Source organism: Macrobrachium nipponense, chromosome 13 (assembly GCF_015104395.2).
Source record: "Macrobrachium nipponense isolate FS-2020 chromosome 13, ASM1510439v2, whole genome shotgun sequence".
Lineage (NCBI taxonomy): Eukaryota > Metazoa > Arthropoda > Malacostraca > Decapoda > Palaemonidae > Macrobrachium > Macrobrachium nipponense.
In genome coordinates, this window is record NC_087206.1 from 52,714,766 (window position 1) to 52,741,851 (window position 27,086).

The 27,086-nt window shown below is 38.3% G+C and overlaps 1 protein-coding gene across 1 annotated transcript in view; it reads left to right on the forward strand.

Annotated features, from left to right (window-relative positions):
• LOC135225788 (hypoxia up-regulated protein 1-like) overlaps positions 1 to 27,086 on the forward strand; it is a gene marked incomplete in the record, with an annotated part of 558,991 nt that overhangs the window by 502,071 nt on the left and 29,834 nt on the right. Inside the window, 1 exon segment of the mRNA XM_064265268.1 lies at positions 2,540 to 2,701. Within this exon segment, the coding sequence (XP_064121338.1) occupies positions 2,540 to 2,701 (162 nt within the window).

Consider the following 27,086-nt stretch of genomic DNA (forward strand, 5'->3'; position numbering starts at 1 on the left):
ATATTATATATATATATAGATATATATAGGTATGTATGTATGTATATACACACAATATATATATCTAGAGATATATATTTATATATTATATATATATATATTATATATATATATATATATATATATATATACTTACATATTATATTTATATATGCAGAGACACACAATATATATATCTATATATATATTATATATATATAATATATATAATATATATATAGGATATATATCTAATAAAAGGAGCCCATAAAAATACCAAAATGTAGAGAGAAAAGTACTATATTTCAGAGACTGCTGTCTCTCTCTTCAGGTATATGAATGAGAAAAGTTTACAGAAAAGGTGGTATTTATACCAAGAGATCCATCCACAAGTAAGCCAATTTAGGTCACCCCCGCTGATAATCTTCCTTTAATCTTCTTAAGCGTTGGTTGAATGAAAACTTAGTCGACGACATCTGAGATCCACCCGCCTTTTGAGATGTTCATTACCTGCTTCTCTTTTATTAAGGCCGATTCCATCATTTGACTCTTGTACCGGCAGTTGCTGCTATAAATTACACGTGACAAATCAGTTTATTCTATGGTTATGTTTCATTTATATGGTTGAAAATAGCCGAGTTCTGTTGTCCATACCTACTGACTGTTTGTGTTGTATTAATCTCTGGGGAAGTGATTTACCTGTAAGTCCGATGTAAGATTGGTCACAGTCCTGGCATGGGATCTCATAGACCCCAGAGTCTTTGGGAGATGTCTTTTGTTGGACGTTAATCAGGGATTTGGCTAAGGTATTTGGGTAGGTAAATGCAAAAGGGTTGGATTTCCCAAGGGTGTGGGTTATTCTCTTAATCGTCTCCAGGTGAGGAATTTTTTTTTATTGTTGGGTGTGTCTCTGGTCTTGTCTTTAGGGGGTCGGTAGAAAATTACGTTTGCTTTTTGAATTGCTTTCTCAATTATATGGTCAGGATACTTTAAAGATGAAAGTTGCTTGCGAATTAGTTCAAATTCTTTTTCCAGGAAATCTGGGGAACAAATTCGTAAGGATCTTAAGAATAGGTTGCTAGCTACACCTATCTTGATAGTAATGTCGTGATAGCTAAAGTAGTGAATATATGAAAGTGAGAACGTTGGTTTTATGTATATGGTAAATTTGTATTCTGTCGTGTCTCTGATTATTAAAACATCAAGAAAAGGAATTTTTGTTGTCTGTTTCCCATTCAACTTTAGATTTGATGCTGGGCACTAATGCGTTTAATTTTGAGAGGAATTCATTAAATTACCCCGCCACTTATTATCCCAAAATGTTAGGATGTCATCCACGTATCTCATCCACAGCATGTTTTTGGGTTTTATTGCATCTATACTGTAGTTTCCAAAAGTATTCCATGTACAGATTGGCTAAAACAGGACTTAAAGGACTACCCATACTACACCCGAATTTTTGCTTGTAGAATGATTCCCCGAATGAAAATACGTTATTAGATGCACATAATTCAACTAACTTTATTATTTTGTCAAGCGCCAATGGGAAATGATCTGAATAAGGGGATAATTTTTCCCTTAAAAACTGAAGAACGTCCTGTACTGGTACTTTTGTGAATAGGGAGTCTACGTCGAGGTCATTCACAGCTGAAAGGGAAAGTGACAATAATAATATATATATTATATATATATATATATATATATATATATATATATATATATATATATATATGTATATATATATATATATATTTGTATATATATATGTATATATATATATATATATATATATATATATATATATATTATATATGTATGTGTATGTATGTATATTTATATATTTAGATATTATTTATATGAAATGTATTTTGTTATTCAGTTTCCTATTTTTATTTATTACAGTTTCAATAACTTAGGAATTGTGATACCAGTTCTGGTAGCCATAATCAACCAGGCAATTAATTATTGTCACTTTCCCTTTCAGTTGTGAATGACCTCATAGGTCCTAGCACTTGATCTTTGGCCTAAATTCTAGTCTGTTGTTTTCTATGCATTGCACACTATCTTGGTTTTTGTTTGGTAAAGCTGTATCCTTTAAATATTCGATGTTAAAGGTAAAAATAGATAAAATATATATAAAAATAGGCAACAATACAAGTTCAGCATGCCCATTTTGTATGTGTGAAGACCATTTTGAAACTTACTGATAGTTCTAAGTTGTCTGACAGTCGAGTAAACCTCAATTTTACTGTACTATAAAATTTGTGATTGTTGAAGTTTAAAATTTCTACTGAAATTCCTGATCTTTTGTCTTAATCTAGGAAGACTTATGAACAATTACAATTTTTGCAACAGCATTACATATATTTTATACACCACACTTGTGTACTCAGTATCATTTTAAGAATGTTGCCTACAAATGGATATGGACATCCCACATCTATATTCAGTTTAGTAGGTGTGTAAATGCCATTGTAGTTATATAGGCTAATTTATGTTTTGTTTGTAGATGATTAGATATACAATGTTATGTTAAAACTGACTTAAATACTTCTTATAGAGGAAGATATCATGAGTGAGGAGCATAAAGTTGGTGAAGGAACTGAGACTGGTAGCAAAGAGCAGTTGCCAGAGATGTTCCAAGAAGAAAGTCAAGAAAATAATAGTGAAGAAGATAGAAGGAAAGGAAGTTCACCTATATATTCTAGTGATGAAAATAAAGGTTTGTATGATACTAATGTTTTCATAATAGTTTACATGTTTTGAAGTTACATCTGAGTCATGAGGCTTTTTTGTCTTTAGTTATATTTAATGCCTGTAACATTTTACTATTTATGTTTGTTCCAGTTTCAGCCTACATCACATAAGTCATCAAACAGACCTTTAGTGAAAAATTTCACAAATCAAGATGTTACCAGTTTTTGGTATGTTTTGATGTAATAAAATGTGTGTACTTTTACATATTCATGTCTGGACATATGTATTTATACATGTGAGTGAATGGTTATGATATCTTTATTTTTTCATGCTGTTGGAATGTATACTTCTCTTTAATTTGGCATTTAAAGATTAAGGGAACAGTCACTTGGAAAGTAGTGTATTTTTGTAGTTTTTAGCATAATTTAATTGGTAGACTGTAATGCATACAGTTTATCCTCGGTAGAGACTAAATACAAAAGGCAGTAGCAGGGGTACTATACAGAATTTACATAACACAAGACATAAGTTGTCCAGTCTTTGGCGACAGTGGTATTGATGTTCCATCTCTGAAGGTGATACATGTTGGTATGGCACTGACCAGTCATATGCCAGAGTAGAAGACTTAGGACATTTTGGTGATCCTGAGGTGGGTCTGATAGTCACAAGGATATTATCATGTAGGTAAAATAAGGAACTCTTCATTTTATAAATTACAGATTTTTCTTATTTAATATGGAAACCATGTGGGATGCAGAGGCATCTATGGTTCCCTTTATAAGCTTACATCACAGTACCTGCTATCAACTCCCTTGTAAGACATAGTCATTATGTATTGCAGTAGTGCTTTCATGGGAACAGTTGGGAAGGCTGAAATTAATTTCCTCATCAGCTGAGTCCTGACCATAACAACAATTTTCATGATGAATTCTGTACTCTTCACGCTGGTAGGTTTGATTACATATCAGGCTGGATTAAGGCAATGTTTTTTTCAGGAGTTGGAAAGAAGTCATTTTTGACTAATGGTTTGCTGTATATCTGGCTGCCAGCAGGAGGATGCTGATTGCATTATTCTGTCATTCTGTCGATGGTCACTTTCCCATTATTGCTGTAAATGTCATGCAAGTTGTACCAATAGTTTATGATCTGCCAGGAGATCTTCTCAATGATAATGTTGAATAAGCTGTTGTTTACAAGTTGCAGTGGTTGGCTGCAATAAGAGGAGGGGCATGGTGGATGAGGGAATGGGGTTACACCAGGCAATAGGTGGGACACTTGGTGCCACAATGCCAGTAACCAGAGATGGTTGCCTTTATATAGGTGATGTTTTTATTTTTTCAAAGTTTGACCTTCATGAAAGTAGTAGGAACATCCAGGAAGGAGGTACAGTGGTGTCTATTTCACAGAAAACTTGTTTATCTGTGCATTCCATAATGTTGCAAAGAGCACCCTTATAGACCATCAAAGGGCTGATGCACTGTGCCCATAGGGTATCTGACAAGTCCCTCCTCTGTATTTACACAAGTAAGAGTCCTCAAGATCTCTCTCAGTATATTGAAAGGTTTTAGAATGATTATCAGACACCTTTTTAATTATGTAATCGATGGTTCTGTTGACAGGCACACTGATGTGTAGTTAATGTTGAGGGAAACAATCATGCTGTTGAGTTGTTGCTGGCTGACAAGTGCAAGAACTCTTATAGGAGGCTGTGATGTATGTAGATGAAAATTATGAATAAGGCAGTGATGTACTTGAAAATATGAATAAGACAGTGATGTACATGAAAATTATGAATAAGGCAGTGATGTACATGAAAATTATGAATAAGGCAGTGATGTACATGAAAATTATGAATAAGACAGTGATGTACATGAAGATTATGAATAAGGTAGTGATGTACATGAAAATTATGAATAAGGCAGTGATGTACATGAAAATTATGAGTAATGTCAGGATCCGTGTCAACCTTTTTGCCGGATGAGGTGTGAATGGTCATCTTTGCAAAGTATAATGGCACAGTGTACCAGTAGAGTGATGGCATTATACTGGGTGTCCTAAATCCTGAAACCTTTTGTTAGGTCACAGACCAGAATGCCATCCAAGGACTAACGAACACCTTCAAAGGGAAGTCTGGCCTACCCTTTGCCTCAAGAAAAGTGACAGTGACCCGCTTCTCTTCTTGGAAATCCTTTGTGTTCCAGAAAAAACAATGATACCTGCTTCCCTTCTTGAAAATCCCTTGTGTTCCGGAGAAGAAAATGATACCACAGTCAACATTAAGACCACCAACTTAGGTCTTTGCCTCATTGGCACAAGCAAGTGCCCTACCCATTAATCATTGGTTCCTACACCCACCATTACCTCTCCTAATGCAGTACATGAGTTGCTGCTGACAAAGAGGTTGAGGTAAATACCAAATGACTTGGAGGAATGGTAGGAATGATACTGTTCATGATGGTTGGTATGACTGGAGTGATGATGATATTGATGACAGCAATGATGGAACTGACACACTACTACCACAACTAGATGAGCCTGACCTACAAAATGGATTTCAAAATAATAAAAGATAGTCACATATGTCAAAGATTACGCCGGTGGAAAGTGAAGATAACCGTAAAACCACTAGAGTGCACCACATAGTAAAAAAAATATTTACTGTGGTTTTTTTTGTTAATATAAATACAATATATTTTCTACATATAATATATATATATATATATATATATATATATATCTATATATATATAATATATATATATATATATATATACTTATATATATATATATATGTGCATACAGACATAAAATCACTTTTATTCACATTTTGTAAGGATAATCAAAGGATTTGATGGTGTGTGTGTCTGATTGTGTTAGAGAGAGAGAGAGAGTACTCAGCGTGAATGATTGACTGTTAACATGTTTACACTTGGATCTTTAATGCATGAAAGAGATTAATTATGCCACAATACACCAACTTACTGTTGGCAAATGGCAGAGTTTAAAATAAATGAGGATTTTGCAAACAAATAAATAATGAGTAAAGGATGTAAGAAAAGGAAAGAGAGATTAAATAACTTTTCACAAGGAAGTCATTTTAAACAAACAATCAAAGGCAATGCAGAAGCTGAATGCGGCATCAGTGTGTTTATTATGATGCTGAATTGCTTTTACAGTGTTAAAAAATTGTAAAAGCAATTGTTACTGGATAAGTACGTATTTTACTGTAAAAAAAAAGAAGTCATTCAGGCAAATTGAGTGTAAGTGAAAGAAATGGCTTAATAATCATCCCAGCCCAGCTGGTAAGTCAGGAGGAAGCGAACCCCTTCTCCCCTCTCTTTCCTCTCTATCGTCTCACTCAGCTCACTGAACACTGGCTCAAGTAAGATCATTTTTTCTCTTTTTTTTTCACTGTATTGCATTTGATTGTTTTTATGTTTTATCATTATGTTGAATTTATTGAGAAATAAAATTTTATTCTTTTATGAGAATTGGTACTGCTTTGATGTACATATCATAGTAAAGATTTTACTGTCTCCTCTCCTCAACAATATAACAACGCATAATAACTTAAAATTATTCTTTCGTTATTCCTCAAAAATATAAACACTCCCTCCCTCTATCTCAAGTTAGCTGTGCATCACCATTATGACGAATTGTTTTGTTAATCGTTTATGCTCACTTTTATTGTGAAAAGCTTAGTTCTTTCATTTACCATTTTGTTGAATATGGTTAAACTATACTGTCGAACACTGGCTCAGTTAAGACTTTTTTTTTTTTATTGCATTTGACTGTGTTCATATTTTATCATTATGCTAATTTTTATGTAAAATTTCCTTTTTTATGTGAATTGTTGTTGCTTTTACATATGTACAGTAGTATTTTAACTTTTCTCCTCCTCAACAATCAACGCTCCTTCAGTCAGTCCCAAGTCACCTGCGCGTGATGTCACCCTGGTGACGTATGATTTTGTACATCTTTTATGCCAAGTTTTATATTGAAATGCTTTATTCTTTTATCTATTTTGTCAAATATGGTTATCATTAAACTATGTAGGACACAGTAAGCTGTCGAATACAAGTAGTAACAAGATAATTGGTCAGTTCGAAATACGGGCATTTGTTCAATGTTGAACATAAGAAATGTTCGACAGACAAGGTACCACTGTATTTTATATATATATATATATATATATATATATATATATATATATATATATATATGCACACACACACATACATACATACATACATACACGAGCCCAAATCCGAGATACGAGCCGTGTTTCCGGAGCGTCCCACTAGTTGGTGCGCAGGGTCGAGCATCATCCGAGAGCATCTCTCGCTCACTCGCACGTGTTACCCGCTTGAATCAAAGTGTATCTTGTGCGCTGTACTCTTTTTTGCTTGATTTTTGTGTGTTATCATGGGGCCGAAGAAAGTGAGTGCTAAGGGCAATGGTGACAGGAAGAAGAGGATGATGTCGATAGAACTAAAACAAGAAATAATAGAAAAACATGAGCATGGCGTACGAGTGATTGAACTCGCAAAGATCTATGACCTTAGTACATCAACAATTTGTACGATATTGAAGCAGAAGGATGCCATCAAGAGTGCTACACCAGCAAAAGGAACCACAATTCTTTCCCAATTAAGGACAAATATCCACGAGGAAATGGAGAAGCTTCTGCTTGTGTGGGTGAAAGAGAAGGAGTTGTCAGGAGAAACAGTGACGGAGACGGTAATATGCGAGAAGGCACGGAGTATTTATGCCGACTTAGTGAAGAAAAAAGCATCAACTTCTAAAGAGGCATCAGAAGAAGCGTTTAAGGCAAGCCATGGCTGGTTTGATAATTTTAAGAAGAGAACTGGCATCCATTCAGTGGTGAGGCATGGCGAAGCTGCGAGTGCGGACTTGAAAGCAGCCGATACGTACATCCAAAAGTTCGCTGCGCTTGTTGCGAGGGAAGGCTATATCCCGCAACAGGTGTTCAACTGCGATGAAACGGGCCTATTTTGGAAGAAAATGCCACGGAGAACTTACATCACAGCAGAGGAGAAGATGATGCCAGGCCATAAACCCATGAAGGACCGTCTGACCCTTGCATGATGTGCAAATGCTAGTGGTGATTGTAAAGTGAAGCTACTGCTAGTTTATCATTCAGAAAATCCTCGAGCCTTCAAGACACACAAGATACTGAAAGAAAAATTGCACGTTATGTGGCGCACCAATGCTAGGGCATTGGTTACGCGGCAGTTTTTTACTGACTGGGTAAATCTCTGTCTTTGGCCCTGCAGTGATGACGTATCTGCAAGAAAATAAACTCACGATGAAAGTATTGCTCATCCTTGATAATGCTCCAGCCCACCCACCTGGTCTTGAAGATGATATTCTGGAGGAGTTCCAGTTTATCAAAGTTCTCTACCTCCCACCTAATTAGACTTCAATCCTACAGCCGATGGATCAGCAGGTCATTTCCAACTTCAAAAAGCTGTACACGAAGCACTTGTTTCGCCGCTGCTTTAAAGTGACGGAAAACACAAATCTAACCCTTCGAGAGTTTTGGAGAGATCACTACAACATCGTGATCTGTCTACGTATCATTGACTTGGCATGGCAAGGGGTAACAAGACGAACGTTGAACTCTGCATGGAAAAAGTTATGGCCTGATGCTGTTGCAGAAAGAGATTTCGAAGGGTTTGAGCCCGAGACCGAGCAAGAAGAGTTGGAGGAGATTGTATCTCTCGGAAAGTCGATGGGTCTGGAGGTAGATGAAGGTGACCTCAAAACTCGTCGAAGAACATGAGGAGGAACTCTCAACTGAGGACTTGAAGGAGCTGCAGATGATGCAACACACGAAGGTTCTGGAAGAGATTAGCACGAGTGAGGAGGAGGAAGAGCCAGAGGAAGTGATTTCTACAGGCGAAATTAAAGACATGCTGGCAATGTGGGAAAAGCTGTCAAATTTCATTGAAAAGAAACACCCAGAAAAAGTGGCAACTGGTCGTGCTTCAGCGCTTTTTAATGACACTTGTTTGTCACATTTTCGAAGCATTTTAAAAGGCAGGCAAAAGCAAAGTTCTTTGGATAAATTTTTATTGAAAAGAGCTGCGAGTGAAAGTACAGAAAGTGCAGCCAAGAAGGCAAAAAACAAGTGATAATTAAATTTACGTAAATGTTAAGGTTAGTTTAAGTTTAAAGTTAAGTGCATTGTTTTAAGTTTTTTCTTTCATTTGAAGTAAGGAAAGTGTAGTTTTAGTTTTAAAGTTACGAAAATAGTTTTAAGTTCTGAAAAAGCGCCGTTTACGTACGTGTCTAGAGTGCCTACATCCCTTCCGCCCTCCCTCCTCCTCGCCGTTCACCTTCGTTAGCCGCACTCGTCTGTCTCCAAAGTAAGACTATTATGCTAAATAACTTTTATTTCTTTATTTCATATTTTGTTATGTATTTGTTAATTATACATGTTTATTTGTTTTTTAAAAACATATCTTTATTCATAATTTACAATGGTTTGGGGATTTTTCATAGGTCCGGAACGGATTAAATTGAATTAAGTTATTTTAAATGGGAGAAATTCGTTTGAGATACGAGCCGATTGACTTACGAGCTCGGTTCTGGAACGAATTAAACTCGTATCTCGAGGTACCACTGTATATATATATATATATATATATATATATATATATATATATATATATATATATATATATATATATATATATGTCATATATGTATAAATCATATATTATATGGTATATATGTGTGTGTACTATATATATATATATATATATATATATATATATATATATATATATATAATATATATATATATATATATATTATATATATATATATATATATATATATATATATATATACATATATATATATATATATATTATATATATATATATATACTTATATATATATATATATATATATATTATATATATACATATATATATAATATACTATATTATATATATATATACTTATATATATAATCTTAAAAGTGGGTGTGGCAGTGAATTGTTAGATCTCGGCTTTCTCTGCTTAGAGACAAGAGGGCCTAGTGACAAACACTGGATTCCTCGAAGGGTGATGAAATGAAAGAACTGTCTGAATTGAGGATCATGCAATATAAGGCTGGTGACCCTTACAGCCTGGGTGAGGCTTTCGGTTGCTATGCCATTTTAAAGGCGTGACCGGATGTGTATGTGTGTTTGTGTGTGTAATGTATGGGTCCGGCAGCCCAAGGTCCTAGAAAAAGGTGACACACTCCTTTTGTCAGAAATAAGGCACAGGACGGCTTTCGAGGTCTCGAGGTCAGACAAACCCATCGTAAAAGGTATGGTACCTTTAAAAAGACTTAGGAAAAGTTGCCTTTAGAAAAGAGATAAGTGTAGTGTGTATACATTTATTTATATGTTGGGGAATATAACAGATATGTCTCTCTACTTCAGATGGGTTCATGGCATTATACAAGAGAATGGGATTCTCTAAAAGACTTGACTATTTAAATGTAAAAACAAATAGATTGTGAGTTTTAGGGGTGATTACTTAATCTAATTCAGGAGAATAGAATGACAGTTTACAGTCTTTTATGGGTCAGACTTAGTTCTTTATATTATGACATTTAATCACTTTGTTCATATCATGTTCAGCTAGTTTGGAAAATAAAAAGTACATTTCTGGGCTCAGCCCGTGTTGCCCAGTGAAATGTCCCTTTAGCACACATTTCTAAGGTAAATTATTGCTAACATACCAGAGAAAAAAGCTAATATGGAAATGCCAGAATATTCTGGCTCGCTCACCTTATTTAAAGGTGTCGGTATGGTTTCTGGGGCGAGTGAAACCACTACCAGGGGTCTTTTGCCATTTAGATTCATCCTCCTTCAAAATCCCTCTACTAGAGAGGAGCCGACCTAAGGCCCACTCCCTGCTACCGTTACTGCTAGCGCCTCTGACGTCATTCCTTTTCGTTAGCATGATCCAGACTGCACACGTTTTTTCTTGCTCTGTGTTGTGCTCGCTCTGATTTATTATCTTTCATCATGCAACGTCAAGACTCATCTGCATCCAAGTTAAGTACTGCTAATAATGTTTTACACCATTCAAAGTCGGTCAGGGGCCCATTTAACCATTTTATTTCGGTTATTATAGACGGCGTCCCAGCCGGCTTTGTTCCCGAGCCGCCTTGTGCGGCTCGCTCCCACGTGTTCCATTGTTTCGTGCTACACTCGGTCTTCTATACCGTTTGTGCTCGAATTATTTAGCAGTACATTATTATTAACCCTTAAACGCCGAATGGACGTATTAAACGTCGAGTCAAAATCTCCCCCGATTGCCGAATGGACGTACCATACGTCGACTCAAAAAAGTTTTTTTAAAAATCGCAGAAAAATACTTATAGGCCTACCAGCCGAAAACTTTTGAATCACGCGCCTTGGGGGATGCTGGGAGTTCACGGATCAAGGCGTTGTTTTGTTTACAATCGTTACGCAGGCGCGCAAGCATGAATTTCTTTCTTATCGCACTAAAAAGTATCAGTGACACATCTCAAAAATTATTTCATCACTTTGACATCATTTTTGCACCGTTTTAAATTATCCGTTACATGAAGTATTATATATGAAAATGTGTGCAATTTCATTTAAAATACAACAAAAAAATACTCATGATTGTAACTTTAATCAGTTATGAAATATCTCCATATAAATAACGATGTGCCAAAATTTCAACCTTCGGTCAACTTTGACTCTACCGAAATGGTTGAAAAACGCAATTGTAAGCTAAAACGCTTATATTGTAGTAATATTCAACTATTTACCTTAATTTTGCAACAAATTGGAAGTTTCTAGCACAATATTTCGATTTATGGTGAATTTATGAAAAAACTTTTTCCTTACATCTGCGCGGTAACTCTTCCGAAAAAAATCATACATGCGATTGTGGTAATGTTTGCAGCATTTTAAAATTAGCCGTTACATAAAGTTTTATATATGGAAATGTGTGCAATTTCATGCACAATACAACTAAAAACAACCCATGGTTGTAGCTTTTATCAGTTTTGAAATATTTTCATATAAAAAATGATAAGTGACAAATTTTCAACCTTCGGTCAATTTTGATTCTACCGAAATGGTCGAAAAATGCAATTGGAAGCTAAAACTCTTATATTTTAGTAATATTCAATCATTTACCTTCATTTTGCAACAAATTGGAAGTCTCTAGCACAATATTTCAATTTATGGTGAATTTATGAAAAAAACTTTCCTTCCCTCCGTGCGCGGATTCTCCGCCATAAATCGCGAATTGCGTACATGGCATTCTCGAAAAATTTGCTCCGTTTCATATTAGGCATTTCATAGAGTTTTATATATGAAAATGTGTGCAATTTCATGTAGAATAAAAGGAAAAATATTTGAAGGTTGTAGCTTTTCCAATTTCCGAAATAATTGCATATAGAAAAAATTTATAAAAAAATTTCGACACTTGGTCATTTTTAACTCGTCGGAAATGGTCAAAAACTGCAATTGTAAGCTAAAACTCTTACAGTATCATAATATTCAATCATTTGTAATTCATTTTGAAACAAATTGGAAGTCTCTAGAACAATATTTAGATTTACGATGAATTTTTGAAAAAAACATTTTTTACGTCCGCACGTTACGAATTCGTACATCATTTTGTGATAATATTTTTCCGGTGTTGCTTTTATTGTTTTACAATGTATTATATATCAAAATGATTGCAATTTAGTGTACAATACAACGAAAAAAAAAAGAAACTCGTTAGCTTTTACCGTTTTTTGCACAGCGTGATTTTAATACAATTATATATGAATTTTCTTTTTTTCGCTACCATATATCGCATTATTTACATATGATAATGATATTATTTTTCATTTCTGATGATTGCATACTAAACTTCAGGCAATGACAAAAAAAGGAGCCAAAAATGAACTCTTAATCTTCAAAACTAAGCGCACTGTGATTTTTTGAAAAAATTATTTTTTTCCTCTTCCGCGCTCACTCAAAACCGGCTCCGGCATTCGGGGGAGTTTTTTATTTTTACCGCTTCGGCGTTTAAGGGTTAATCTACTGGTGATGCATTATTGACGTATCATTATTATTATTCATGTAATTTTTCACACGGGGGTTGTTTAAGAGTTCGCGCTAAGCTCGTAGTCTACATCGCTTCCTTTAGCTCAGAGTTCATGCATGCATGTTCTTTTAGTTGTCAGGTCTCTATGATAGGCTCCCTAAGGACTTAAGTCCTTTTCTTTTTGGTCCTGAGCTACCCTGGTCACCGCCCTACGTTTTTACGTATCAGCATGGACCAACTGCTTTGAGTCGCTAAGGTCGCCCTCCCTTCTCGGTTGGTCCGATCAGCTTCTCCAGGACTTGTCTTTCTCTTCTCCATCATATTTCTTCCTTCTCCCCCGTGTTTTGCTAGGATGTTATTGATATTCATGCTTTTCGAGACTGTTTGGGCTGGCCTAGGCCACCTTCGATCGCATGGTCTTTCTCACCGCGTGGCTCATCCCACGATCGAGAAGGGTCCAAGCGACCGCTATGAGCCACCCAGCGTCGGTCCCCCATGCTTACTCCCCCCTCCAGGGGTGAGATACGCTCGTTCACGTTGTCCCTGGCAACCGATCCGAGCTTCCTCCCTTCCTCCCCCCACCATGCGGGGGATACGGGAGTTAGCTGGAAGGACACTCGACACTGGCTCGGCTCAACACCGCTCTCCCCATAGAGTGGCATGGGGACCCCTGCCTGACCGAGTCTTGGTTGGCTACCAGACTCGGTTTCGCTCGGCTCTCCTCGGTTCTCAGGCCGCGCTCTCCTACCCCGAGTCATCACCCTCCCCCGCTCCGGCATTGCCAGGTCCCAGGACCAGTGACTGCGGGAGAGCTCCAGCATCATTTTATACCTTATGCATGTTAATGTTTATTCTTAACATCCATTATTTTAGTTTAAGTTGGCGGAGTCATCGCTCCCCATCCGGGGTTCACCACCTACTTATTCTAAATTCAAGTTTTTACGGCGGGGTTGTGCACCCTGCCACCATTTATTGGTCCCCTCCTGCTCCTCACCCGCCGTCCCAGTACTCCTCGCTCCGGCATATAGGTTAGGTACTACTCCCGTCTCGGTGATCTTTTGTCCTCCGGCAACGCCGGGGTCACACTGATTCAAGTTTTACCAACCCTATCGGACACTCACCATGTTACACGGCAGAAGAGCAGGTAGAGACTGATCTTTAGTATTATCTATTAACTCCGGTGCATTCCCGTGTTATGATATATCACATAACGGACTTAGTCCAGAGTGTTAGTGTTGATACTCATGTATCATTCCACTTACAGGTCACCCACTGCATGGAGTTGGGCTGCAACGCCGTACTCCAAGACCCCTGTGGGCACGAGGTTTGCCGGACCCACGCTACTTGTGCGATCCGGTACAACGATTTGTTGGTTTGGCACCACGAGAGCTGCACGATCTGCTACGAGTTGGTGGATCAGGTCTCCTCCGGGGTAAGTAGGCCTCCAGATGCTGAACCTTGTCATATTTAATTTATTGACCAATATCATTCGTGATATATCAATCACCATATATTTTAAGTTAATCTTAAGTAGCCTTAAGTATTAATTCTAGCCCTCTCTTTCAGGGTGCCCAATCGGTTAGGGACGCCGCTTTGACCACTTTGAAGGCCTGGGTTGGTGGCTTTGGATGGAATGTCACTAAGGGCCAACCCTACATTCTGTCCAAGGAGATGGCCACCCTCATCTTCCCTGGCGGAAAGACCGCCTCCTATGTGGACCCAGAGGCGGCGGCTCCTCTGATCGCCACCATCCAGGAGCAGGTCACACTAGCTTCGGAGGAACCAGCGAATCAGGAGGTCCTGCAAGAAGTAGTAGCGTTGGACCTCAACCTCGAGCCCATGACGGTAGACGCCACAGGTAGGGATGTAAGTGAGGCAGGTTTAGTAGGTGCTCAAGGTCTTCCCTTGAGCCCATCTAGAGCTTCCTCCCCTACTTCTTCTACTTCTTTTCAGGGATTCACCAGGGATGGGCAGTCGGTCAGACCGAAGTCCGCCCAGGTGATCCCTAAAGTCAAAGGTAAGCGTGACTTTAAATCGCTTCAAAAGACACTGTCTAAGAAGTCAGGTTCTAGTAGCGCCCAGAAATCTTCGGCTCACCATCCCGGAGTGGACAAGACTAGAATGACTTCGTACTCGAAGGGTTCCAAGTCCAAGTCTTCTAGGCTCAGCCCTTCTCCGACCCTGAGCCTTCAACCTCTACAGGAACCCGTCCTAGGACTCTCCCAAAGAAAAGGTGGAACCTTCACCTTTCGATCCGGACACCTTCACTGCAAATATTTTGGCCAATATTATGCAGCAGATGGGTAGTCTGGTCGGGAACTTGGTCCAAAAAAAGTTCCAAGAGATGTTTACCCAGATCTTGTCTTCTTTGGAGGAGTCAGGCCAGTCAATCCGAGCCATTTCGGAAAGACTAGTCACTCAGGAAAACCTCATTGCAGGTCTCCGAGAAAACCCTGCGACAGGTCTTGCACAGCCCGGCATGGTACCCCAAACCATGCCGGACTCACGTACTCTCCCTACCTTCACGGCAAGCAATCCCTGGAGGATTTCTTCCCACGCTCCCTTCGTAGACGGGATGCTGACGTTGGAGGGCTGTGGAACTCGAAGGCTTGAGGACTTCGAGTTCCATCCGGCAGATCTGCAACCCCCCTTCATCGGCTATGCCCGTCTTATGGAAGCGGCGATGAGGAGAGAAGACAAGATCCCGAAGGAGACGGTCATCCTCTCCCAGGATCAAGCTCAACGTGAATGGCTTAGGAGCCTGGAGGAGTGGCAATGCAACAACACCAGGGTCCAAGCCTTCAAGAGCGCCTTCACGATTTTCTCAGTGGACGCGGAAACGCCCATCCCGTTCACTTCGAAGGTAGCTTAGCTCACTTTACAGGCTGCAATGAAAGATGAGCCAATGCCGCAGCTCTGGGAGACGAAACCTACGTCCCACCTGCTCCCCGGAACAGACGATCTATGGTTAGATCTCCCGGCCACCTTTTCGGTCGGGAAACTCAAACCGGACTGTGCCATCTCGCAGTTTAGCGAGAGACTACCCAGGCTTCCGGACAGCCTCATCCAGGCTGAATTCGACGCCCGAATGAGATTGTCCAGGTCCCTCAATACTCTAGTTATGACGGAGGTATCGGCTCTGATCTACGCAGAAGAGCTGCTATTCAAAATCATAGCAAAATCACAATTGTATACAATGCAATGTGACATATATAATTTCGTCATAGCTAGACGGAATTGTCGGAAACATGTCCTGGCGTAGGCCACCATCCGACATGAGCCCAATAAGCTCTTAGCTGCTTCCATCTGGGGTGCTGATCTCTTCCCAGAGTCGGTAGTGAACTCAGTTCACTGTGAGGCAACCAGACTCAGAGTCTGAAGGTTCGCTGGGGATTGACCAGCAAGAGGAAGTCGGAATCGGCCGCATCAAGTAAGAAATCCAAGAAGCCTAGGAAATTCCAGCCTTTCCAGGCTCCTCAGCAACAGGCAGTGATGCAGGCGGTTCCGGTATCACAAGTACCGCAACCGTCCACCTCCAAGGCGCAGCCACAACAACAGTTTGTGCTGGTAGCGCAACCTCAGCACGCGCAGGCTTCGACCTCCTACGCTGTCCCCCCGGCTTTCAACCCTGTGTTTGAAAGCCAGTCCTTTCAGCCATTCAACAGGTTTGGCAGGGGTAGCAGAGCTAGAGGTGCCTTCCGCCAGAGAGTCGGCGGAAGAGCATCTAGCCGAGGTAAGCACTTACGAGGAGGGCGCGTGACACGCCCTTCCCCGAGTCCGTGAGAATCCTCAGGTAGGAGGGAGACTGTTCCTCTTTCGCCACAGATGGAGGTTCAGCAAGTGGGCCCAAAGTATTGTGTCCAAAGGTCTAGGCTGGAGCTGGATCAAAGGTCCTCCTCCATCCAAAACCTTCCATCAACAACCAACAGCGGAATTGATAGAGTACGCTCAAGAACTCCTTCAGAAAGGAGTAGTGTCAAGAGTCAAGCATTTAAAGTTTCAAGGTCGCTTGTTCAGCGTGCCAAAGAAAGGCTCAAACAAACGAAGAATAATTCTAGACTTGTCCCGTCTAAACTTATTCATTCGTTGCGACAAGTTCAGAATGCTGACCATCTCGCAGGTGCGGACCTTACTACCCCGTGGGGCCGTCACCACCTCTATCGATCTTACAGACGCATACTATCATGTTCCAGTAGCAAGACACTTCCGCCCGTTCCTAGGCTTCAGGCTAGGGAAACCAAGCATTCTCCTTTAAAGTAATGCCGTTCGGGCTCAATGTAGACACCCCAGAATATTTACAAAACTGGTGGAGACAGTCGTTCAAGAACTCAGGTCTCAAGGAATAATGCTAGTAGCTTATCTGGACGATTGGCTCGTTTGGGCCACAAGCATCGAGGAATGCCACAAAGCAACGGTCCCAACAAAGTAATCCAGTTTCTGGAACACCTTAGGGTTCCAGATAAACAAGACCAATTCCCGGCTAACACCAGAGTCTCGCTTTCAGTGGTTAGGCATTCAATGGGACTTGAACTCCCACACACTATCAATTCCGTCGTTGAAGAAGAGAGAAATAGCCAAAGCAACCAGACAATTTCCTCAATGCAAACAGACGTCGGAAAAAGAGGAACCAGGAAAGGATCCTAGGCTCTCTCCAATTTGCTTCGATAACAGACGTTCTGTTAAAAGCAAAACTGAAGGATATAAACCACGTCTGGCGCTCAAGAGCAAACAACAGATCCCGAGACAAACTGTCCACTGTCCCGGCGATCTTACGCAAACGCCTCCGCCCTTGGACGGAGGTCAAGAATTTGTCAAAGACAATTCCCCTTCAGTTCCCTCCGCCGGTACTAGTTATCCACACAGATGCGTCACTAACCGGCTGGGGAGGGTACTCTCAGTACAAGAAGGTACAAGGAACCTGGTCCCTTCCATTCTGCCAGCTGTTCATATCAATGTACTGGAAGCTATGGCAGTGTTCCTCACCCTGAAAAAGCTTCATCCAGCCAAGAAATCTCATATCAAAACATTAGTGCTGGGCACAGTGCAGTGGTAGTACACTGCCTCAACAGGGGAGGCTCCAAGTCAAGCCATGTGAACCATGTCATGATAGCCATATTTTCATTGGCAGCCAAGAACAAATGGCACCTGTCCGCCACCCATCTAGCGGGAGTAAGGAACGTAATAGCGGATGCGCTATCTCGTTCAGTCCCACTGGAATCAGAGTGGTCCCTGGACAGGCAGTCATTCAACTGGGTCTGTCAACAAGTCCCAGGGCTTCAGGTGGATCTCTTCACCACGGAGTCGAACCACAAACTCCCTTGTTACGTGGCTCCCAACCTGGACCCTCTGGCTTATGCCACGGACGCCATGGCTATAGATTGGAATCAGTGGAAGAAGATTTACATCTTTCCTTCAGTGAATCTTCTCTTGAAGGTTCTGAACAAACTCAGGACGTTCAAGGGACACATTGCTCTAATAGCCCTCAATTGGCCCAAGAGCAATTGGTTCCCACTACTACTGGAATTGGGACTCCGACCTCAACGGATTCCCAATCCCAGGCTATCACAACTAGTACAAACGAAGACTGTGTACGCTTCCTCAGGGATTCAGAAAACCCTAACTTGATGGATTTCATGAAGTTTGCGGCAAAAAGGGATGCCAACATTGACCCTCAAAACATCCTATTCTTAGAATCGGATAAACGGGAATCAACCCTACGTCAGTATGACTCAGCAGTTAAAAAATTAGCTATATTCCTGAGGAATTCTAAAACCCAAACCATGACAACCAATCTGGCCATATCCTTTTTTAGGACATTGTTTGAAAAAGGTTTAGCAGCTAGTACTATCACTACTACTAAATCTGCACTCAAGAAAATCTTCCAGTTTGGTTTCAAAATAGACCTAACTGACTTATTTTTCATCTATTCCCAGGGCCTGTGCTAGACTCAGGCCATCAGAGAGGCCTAAGTCTGTGTCATGGTTCTTAAATGATGTTCTCAAATTGGCCTCAGACACTGATAATGAATCATGTGACTTTTTACCCCTCCTGAGGAAAACATTATTCCTTTTAAGTCTAGCATCAGGAGCCAGGGTATCTGAACTGTCGGCTCTATCTAGAGACTCTGGTCATATAGAGTTTCTCCCTTCAGGGGAAGTATTACTTTCTCCAGATCGTCAATTTCTAGCTAAAAATGAGGACCCACTAGATAGGTGGGCCCCGTGGAAAATTCTCCCACTTCCACAGGACCCATCCTTATGCCCAGTTACTGCCCTAAGAGCATACCTAAATAGGATGGCCCTAAGATCTTCAGGCCCTTTATTTATTAGGGAAAAAGGTGGCACTATTTCCTTAAAAGGAATTAGGCAACACATATTATATTTCATTAAGCAAGCCAACCCAGACTCCTTCCCTTGTGTACATGACATTAGGGCAGTGGCTACCTCTGTTAACTACTTTCAGCATACGAATTTTGATGATCTGAAAAAGTATACAGGCTGGAAATCTCCGACAGTATTTAAACGCCATTATCTTAAGTCCTTAGAAGCACTTAAATTTCCAGCAGTGGCAGTGGGAAACACAGTTTCTCTGTAAGTAGTTTCAATCTAGATCTCTCCTTTCTGCCTGCCTCACTGACATTCTTGCCGTGGCTCTGCCACCATGTAGCCTTTGTTGTACCTTGGATGCCACATGTTGTACATAGTTGTGATATTTCCTTGTATTTTAATTTTTGGATTAATCACACTTTAATTTAATATTGTATCTAATTTTAATGTTAACTATAGTTTACTGTATTTACTCTTAAGTTTTCAGTAACTTTGTTACATAGTTCGTAACTTTATTTTTAGATTATATCAATTAACCTTAATTGTTTTTTATTTTTCCTACAATATTCTTTTGTACTCCATTGTTCCAAGCTTATGTGGCCATTTCTCTGGTACTATTTCACGTAGCGACACGGGCTGAGCCCAGAAAAGGGATTTTGATGAAGGAAAAATCTATTTCTGGGTAAGGGCCCGTGTCGCCCAATGAAATCCCACCCTTCTCTTGGGTGCTAACTCCAGGTATGACGTCAGAGGCGCTAGCAGTAACGGTAGCGGGGAGTGGGCCTTAGGTCGGCTCCTCTCTAGTAGAGGGATTTTGAAGGAGGATGAATCTAAAAGCAAAAGACCCCTGGTAGTGGTTTCACTCGCCCCAGAAACCATACCGACACCTTTAAATAAGGTGAGCGAGTCAGAATATTCTAGCATTTCCATATTAGCTTTTTTCTCTGGTATGTTAGCAATAATTTACCTTAGAAATGTGTGCTAAAGGGACATTTCACTGGGCGACACGGGCCCTTGCCCAGAAATAGATTTTTCCTTCGTCAAAATCCCTTTTTTTGTATATAAATAGTTTGATTCCATTGCAGAGAGATAGCCAGTAACTAAAGGTAAGAGGGTTGCTGCTTGTTTTAATTTTAATTTAAACCTGTGCCGAATGGTCGAATATGCTCGGCAATACACACACACACACATTATATATATATATAATATTATATTATATATATATATTTATAATATATATTATATATACTATATATATATATCGTATGTTATATATAACTATACTATATATATATATCCCTATATATAATACTCAGATATCATATATATATATATATATATATATATATATATATATATATATATTATATATATCCATATATATCTATATATATATATAGAATATAAATAATATCTATATATATATCTATATATATATCTAAATTATTTAGATTTTTATTTATATAATATAGATATATTTATTAATATAAGATAAAAGATATATAAAGATTATAATATATAGATAATATATATTATTATATATATATATATATATTATATATATATATATATATATATAATATATATATATAAATATATTATTATTATATATCAGTCAGGTGCAAAGGTGAAGGACAAGCCCTTTATTATACAGTACTTTTATTGTTGTCGCAACGTTTCTAGACATAAAAGTCCCATTTTCAAGCTAAAGAAAGATAAAACAAAAGTTAAAATCACAAACTTGGAATACAAATTAAAAGTTTAAAAAGTTATAAAAATATAAAAAAATAAGTACAAAAGTAGGGAAGAGTCAATACCAGACTCCTTTTTACCATGATGCCACCACGAAATTGTTGGATATGGAGATCAACCATAAGAATAGAAATATTAAAAAGCGCCTTAACCTCGGAACGTCGTAAGCTGAACCCGTCGTAACCTGGGGACTGCCTGTATTTATATATGAATAATTATCACATCACTGTGATACATATAGATTATTTGAGCTATAAATGTTCTTTAATATCTACTTCGTTCTACCTCAGGATTAATATATTTACATATATGTAAACCAAAGGGGAATTTTTTATTTCATAATAAATTTATCCTTTCGTGGGTTCGAAATTATTATCAACTTAAAAAATCCCCTTCGGTTTACATATATGAAAAGATATTAATTCTGAAGTGGAGCAAATTAGATATTAAAGGACCTTTGTAGCTTGAATAATATAAAGTAGGCGCCGAAAGTCTTTTCACCCCTAGGCGATTTAGGCAAACACATACATGCACACCTTTGTCGACCTGTAAGGGAATGCAATAATTTAGTTAAGATATTAAAATGGTTTGTCAGTTTACCTTAGGTTTTCTAGTATTTGGTTGCACCAAATTTGTCTCTCCTTAGCTGCCTTTAGCCGTCGGGGAACACTTTCAATGAGGTGTTGACAAATTTCTGGTTGGATACTGTTCCAAGCTGCGATGATGGCGGCTTTGAGTTTGTCGATATTAGAGCAGTCAACTTTCTGAAAACGTTTAACGATCGACCACAGATTTTCAATGGGACTAAAATCAGAGGAATTAGGGGGCCAGTCACTTAAAAGCTCCACACCACAATCCTTCAACTAGTTCTTAATCAATGGCTTCGTGTGGTGGCACTGTGCACAGTCTTGAAGCACCTGTCTTCTCAAAGCTCCCCTCTAAATATTCATTTAGCACATAATAAATGTGCTGGTTCACTCGTTCATTATTATAAAAAATGCACAATTCCCAAACTCCATCATAACCCATAGAACCCCATACCATCAAAGTTTTGGGGAACTTTTTGTGAGGTCGAATAAGTTTGTCACTGCACTTGTTGCGGCGGGGACTTAAGCAAACTTTCGTTGAGGTGCTTGCTGAACAATGAAATGTGGATTCATCAGTGAACAACACTTGTTTCCAGTTATTAACATCCCATTTACCAAACTTATTAAAAAAAAACTTTTTCTTAATATGGGCGTCAGTTACCTTGCTCTTCTTAGGAGCCACAACACTTGAATCCCAACTTGTGTGACAAGTACATCTGTAAAGTACGTACTTTACGCTTTCCTAAAAGTTCAGGATTTTCTTCCTGAATTGACAAGCGGTGTGTGAAGGATTAAGCTCTGCCTCCCTTCTCAGAAGCGAAATAGATCGTTCAGATAGCAAAGGGGGCCCTCCCAGACTTCTTGGGGGGGGGAGGTACCTCTTTCTTCCCTGATGCCTTGTACCTCGTGACAATGTTCTGAACTGTATATATATATATATATATATATATATATATATATATATATATATATATATATATATATATATAATCTTAAAAAATCATAGTAGATGCACGTGACTTCATAAATAAGCGAATTCCACAGGAAGATGATAGTAAGAAATCCAAGCGCTTTCATCTTTACTCAGACATTCTCAAGGAGTTAATGGAGTACAATTGGAGAGAAAGGTCTCAGGTACAACACAAGATCAAGAATACCAGCTGGTTAATTGTCAAAGGGTAAAAATTAAAAGAGATAATCCAGGATTATTGGATATCACACGGTCACAAACCTAAAGAGATTGACCCTAACTGAAATTACAAAGTTTCTTTACAGTCCAAAACATGTAAAAACTGAATATATTAATTTTGTTGCTTATATTTATCTACAACTTTTTTCATTATGAAAGCATCAAGTTTAAATAAACCAAGACTTAAATTTAGAGCATTTTTATTATTTGACTTCATGAAACAAGATTCAATGATATTCCTTTTAACTGTGTCATTACATGGGATTAAGGCTCTTGCTTGATTCCGGTTAATAGGATGGTCTAAATCTCTCATATGTACGAATAATGCATTCAATATTTGCCCAGTTCTCACAGAATATTGATGTTGTTTGAGACGTTGTGAAAGAGATTTACCGGTTTGTCCGTAATAGACTTTTATCACACTTTTTGCAAGGAATTTCATATATGCATCCTGGAAGATCTTTAGGAGAATTTTTTATTACTAAACTCTTGACATTAATATTACTGAAAACAACATTTATGTTAAAAAGCTTTAAAATTCTAGGAATATCTAAAAACCTTTCATTATAGGGTAATTTTAGAATGTTATGCTTACTAAATTCACGTTTGTCATTAGTTGAATAAATTTTTTTTCTAGCTCTTTTCCATGCCACATCTACAAAGGTCCTTGGGTATTTAAGTTTCATTGCAATATCATAAATAGTTATGATATTGCAGTTACATATAATTTATCTAAATGGCTTGTAAAAATTCTTACTCCTTTGGTCCGAAACATTTCTAACACGAATGTTAAAAACAATATTGATTTTATAAACAAATTGAATAGTTTAAATTTGAATTTTGATTTTGATATGGTTAGTTTTGATGTTGTCTCTTTATTTACAAAAGTGCCCGTAGATAACTTACTTGAATATTTGGAGGAGGAATTAGAACGTCATGACATTCCCTTTAGTGTGGCAAACCTCATTAGTCTCATAAGGTTATGTATCAAAGATAGTAAATTTTGTTTTAATGGGGAATTTTTTGTACAAAAGTTTGGCATGGCTATGGGTAATCCCTTATCTCCTGTCCTTACGACATTTACATGGAATTTTTTGAGACAAAACTCTTACCAAGAATTTTGCCCCAAAAAGTTATTTGGTTTAGATATGTGGATGATATTTTCTGTATTTGGCCAGTTCATGAAAATCTCCAGGAATTCCTTAATAATCTCAATAATTTAGTCCCTTCTATAAAATTTACTGTAGAGGATGAAAGAAATTGTAATTTGAATTTTCTTGATGTAACTGTCCATAGAAATGATAGGAATTTCACCTTTTCAGTCTTTCGAAAATCAACTAACATTGCCTCTTTTGTTCATTACTACTCCAATCACCATCAAAATGTTAAATTCTCTGTTTTTTCTGGGATGTTTCTAAGGGCTTAACGTGTCTGTAGCCCGCAGTTTATTGACGCTGAAATTAAAACTATTTATGATATTGCAATGAAACTTAAATACCCAAGGACCTTTGTAGATGTGGCATGGAAAAGAGCTAGAAAAACATTTTATTCAACTAATGACAAACTTGAATTTAGTAAGCATAACATTCTAAAATTACCCTATGATGAAAGGTTTTTAGATATTCCTAGAATTTTAAAGCTTTTTAACATAAATGTTTTTTTCAGTAATATTAATATCAAGAGTTTAGTAATAAAAAATTCTCCTAAAGATCTTCCAGGCTGCATATATGAAATTCCTTGCAAAAAGTGTGATAAAGTCTATTACGGACAAACCGGTAAATCTCTTTCACAACGTCTCAAACAACATCAATATTCTGTGAGAACTGGGCAAATATTGAATGCATTATTCGTACATATGAGAGATTTAGACCATCCTATTAACCGGAGTCAAGCAAGAGCCTTAATCCCATGTAATGACACAGTTAAAAGGAATATCATTGAATCTTGTTTCATGAAGTCAATAATAAAAATTTTCTAAATTTAAGTCTTGGTTTTATTTAAACTTGATGCTTTCATAATGAAAAAAGTTGTAGATAAATATAAGCAACAAAATTAATATATTCAGTTTTTATCATGTTTTTTGGACTGTAAAGAAACTTTGTAATTTCGGTTAGGGGTCAATCTGTTTAGGTTTGTGACCGTGTGATATCCGATAATCGTGGATTATCTCTCTTAATTTTTACCCTTTTGACAATTAACCATCTGGTATTCTTGATCTTGTGTTGTACCTGAGACCTTTCTCTCCAATTGTACTTCATTAACTCCTTGACAATGTCTGAGTAAAGACGAAAGAGCTTAGATTTCTGACTATCATTTTCCTGTGGAATTCGCTTATATATATATATGATATATAAATATATTATATATATATATATATATATATATATATATATACATATACATATACATACTATACAGCATATACATGCATACATACATACATATATATATATATCATATATATATATATATAATATATATATATATATATATATATATATAGACACACAGGCGGTCCCCGGGTTACGACGTTACGACGCTTTTTCTTAAATATTCATTGAAAAATCCGCCCTGGGTTACGACGCTTCTTCCGAGGTTATGACGCCGACGCTGACGCTTCCGACGCTCCGAGTTTACGACGCTTTTAAAAAACACATACTATGATAAGATAAGAATCCTTTATAGTTTAGCTCTCCTCTCTCTCTCTCTCTCTCTCTCTCTCTCTCTCTCTCTCTATCTCTTCTCTCTCTCTTTGTATTTTCCAACGACAATAATCACTATAAATCTCTCTCTCTCGTCTCTCCTCTTCCTCTCTCTCTCTCTCTCTTTTATATTTTTCCAAACGAAAAATAATCACTATAAATTTCTCTCTTCTTCTCTTCTCTCTCTCCATCTTCTCTCTCTCTCTCTCTCTCTCTCTCTCTCTACTACAAAGATGTATGTTTTTTTAGTAATCTCTCTCTCTCTCTCTCTCTCTCTCTTTCTCTCTCTCTCTCTCTCTCTCTCTCTCTCTCTTATATAACTTACAAAAGATGTATGTTTTTTAGTATGATAAATAATGATTTTATATGCAAATATTTAATTATTTAATTTATACAGCAATAATATCAATTCATTAAAGAAAATACCATAGTGAATTAGTAAGATTTTAGCTTATATTTAAAAAATTATGGAAGAATGAAGGAAATCCCAGTCTTCTTGAAGTAACTTCCAGTAACCTTTTTGAGATCCAGGTACTAAAACTGTCAGCTATATATCAAGTTCTGTGACACCCAAGAGGGGGAAGAGCTGGGGGAGAGCTGCAGTGTTGCAATCACGCGGTCCTGACATTCCCCCCCCCCCTCTCTCTCTCTTCTCTCTCTCTCTCTCCGGCTCTCTCTCCTCCTACTCTCTCTTTCCTCTCTCTCTCTCTCTCTTATTTACTGAGACTCGAGATTTTTTATGTACTTGTACTATTTGTTTTTAATACTTTCAAATAATAATAATAATAATAAGTCTTATTGAAAGATATTGCTGCATCAGCTGCATTCAACTTGTAAATAGTCTTCTCTATTTTTCTAATAATAGCTTTCTCTCTGCTATTACAAAATGGCGAGTATTGCGCCGATATTACTCATCAGGAGCAGTCAATTCCAGGGATAATTGTCACAAATTTATTTATTTGTTACAGTAAATGAACAAATAGGTCAAAATATAAGTTAATATATTGGCCAACGTTTCTCTCGGTATCATCCGAGTATGATCACGGCAGTGGATCGGAGCAGACTGTTGTTGCTGTCAGAATCTACTCAATAAATAGCGGCAGGTCAGCAGGGGTTCAACCTCTAGCTGCGTTTTCATTGGCCGGTGGCGCAATGCGCTCCCGCCATTGGTTGAACGAAGTTTTCTTCAAGACGCTTCTCGTCGTTGAAGGTTGCGAAGTTGCAGCCTAGCAGACCGTCGAGGCTGGGGCAAGGCTTCCCTGGGCGTTGTGTCACGACGGGTCGCGTTGTCAGGGAGGGCTCCTGAACAGCGACGCTTGCGACTCCTCGAGGCACTCCTCATACAGCAAGAGAAGCCCTCATTGAATACGACGCAGGAAGTGCTCTTCCTCCCCACCAACTTAAGGAAACCTATGAGTATAATACAAGTAATACCAGACCGAGCGACACCCCCTGATCTAAGAATACCAGATGAGATGAGCAGCCCAGCAGCCAATGACAAACGCGACCCGTCGTGACACGCCCAGGGAAGCCTTGCCCCAACCCCACCTCGACAGTCTGCTAGGCTGCAACTTCGCAACCTTCAACGACGAGAAGCATCTTGAAGAAAACTTCATCAACCAATGGCGGGAGCGCATTGCGCCACCTGCCAATGAAAACGCAGCTAGCGGTTGAACCCCTGCTGACCTGCCGCTATTTATTGAGTAGATCCTGACAGCTAACAACAGTCTGCTCCGATCCACTGCCG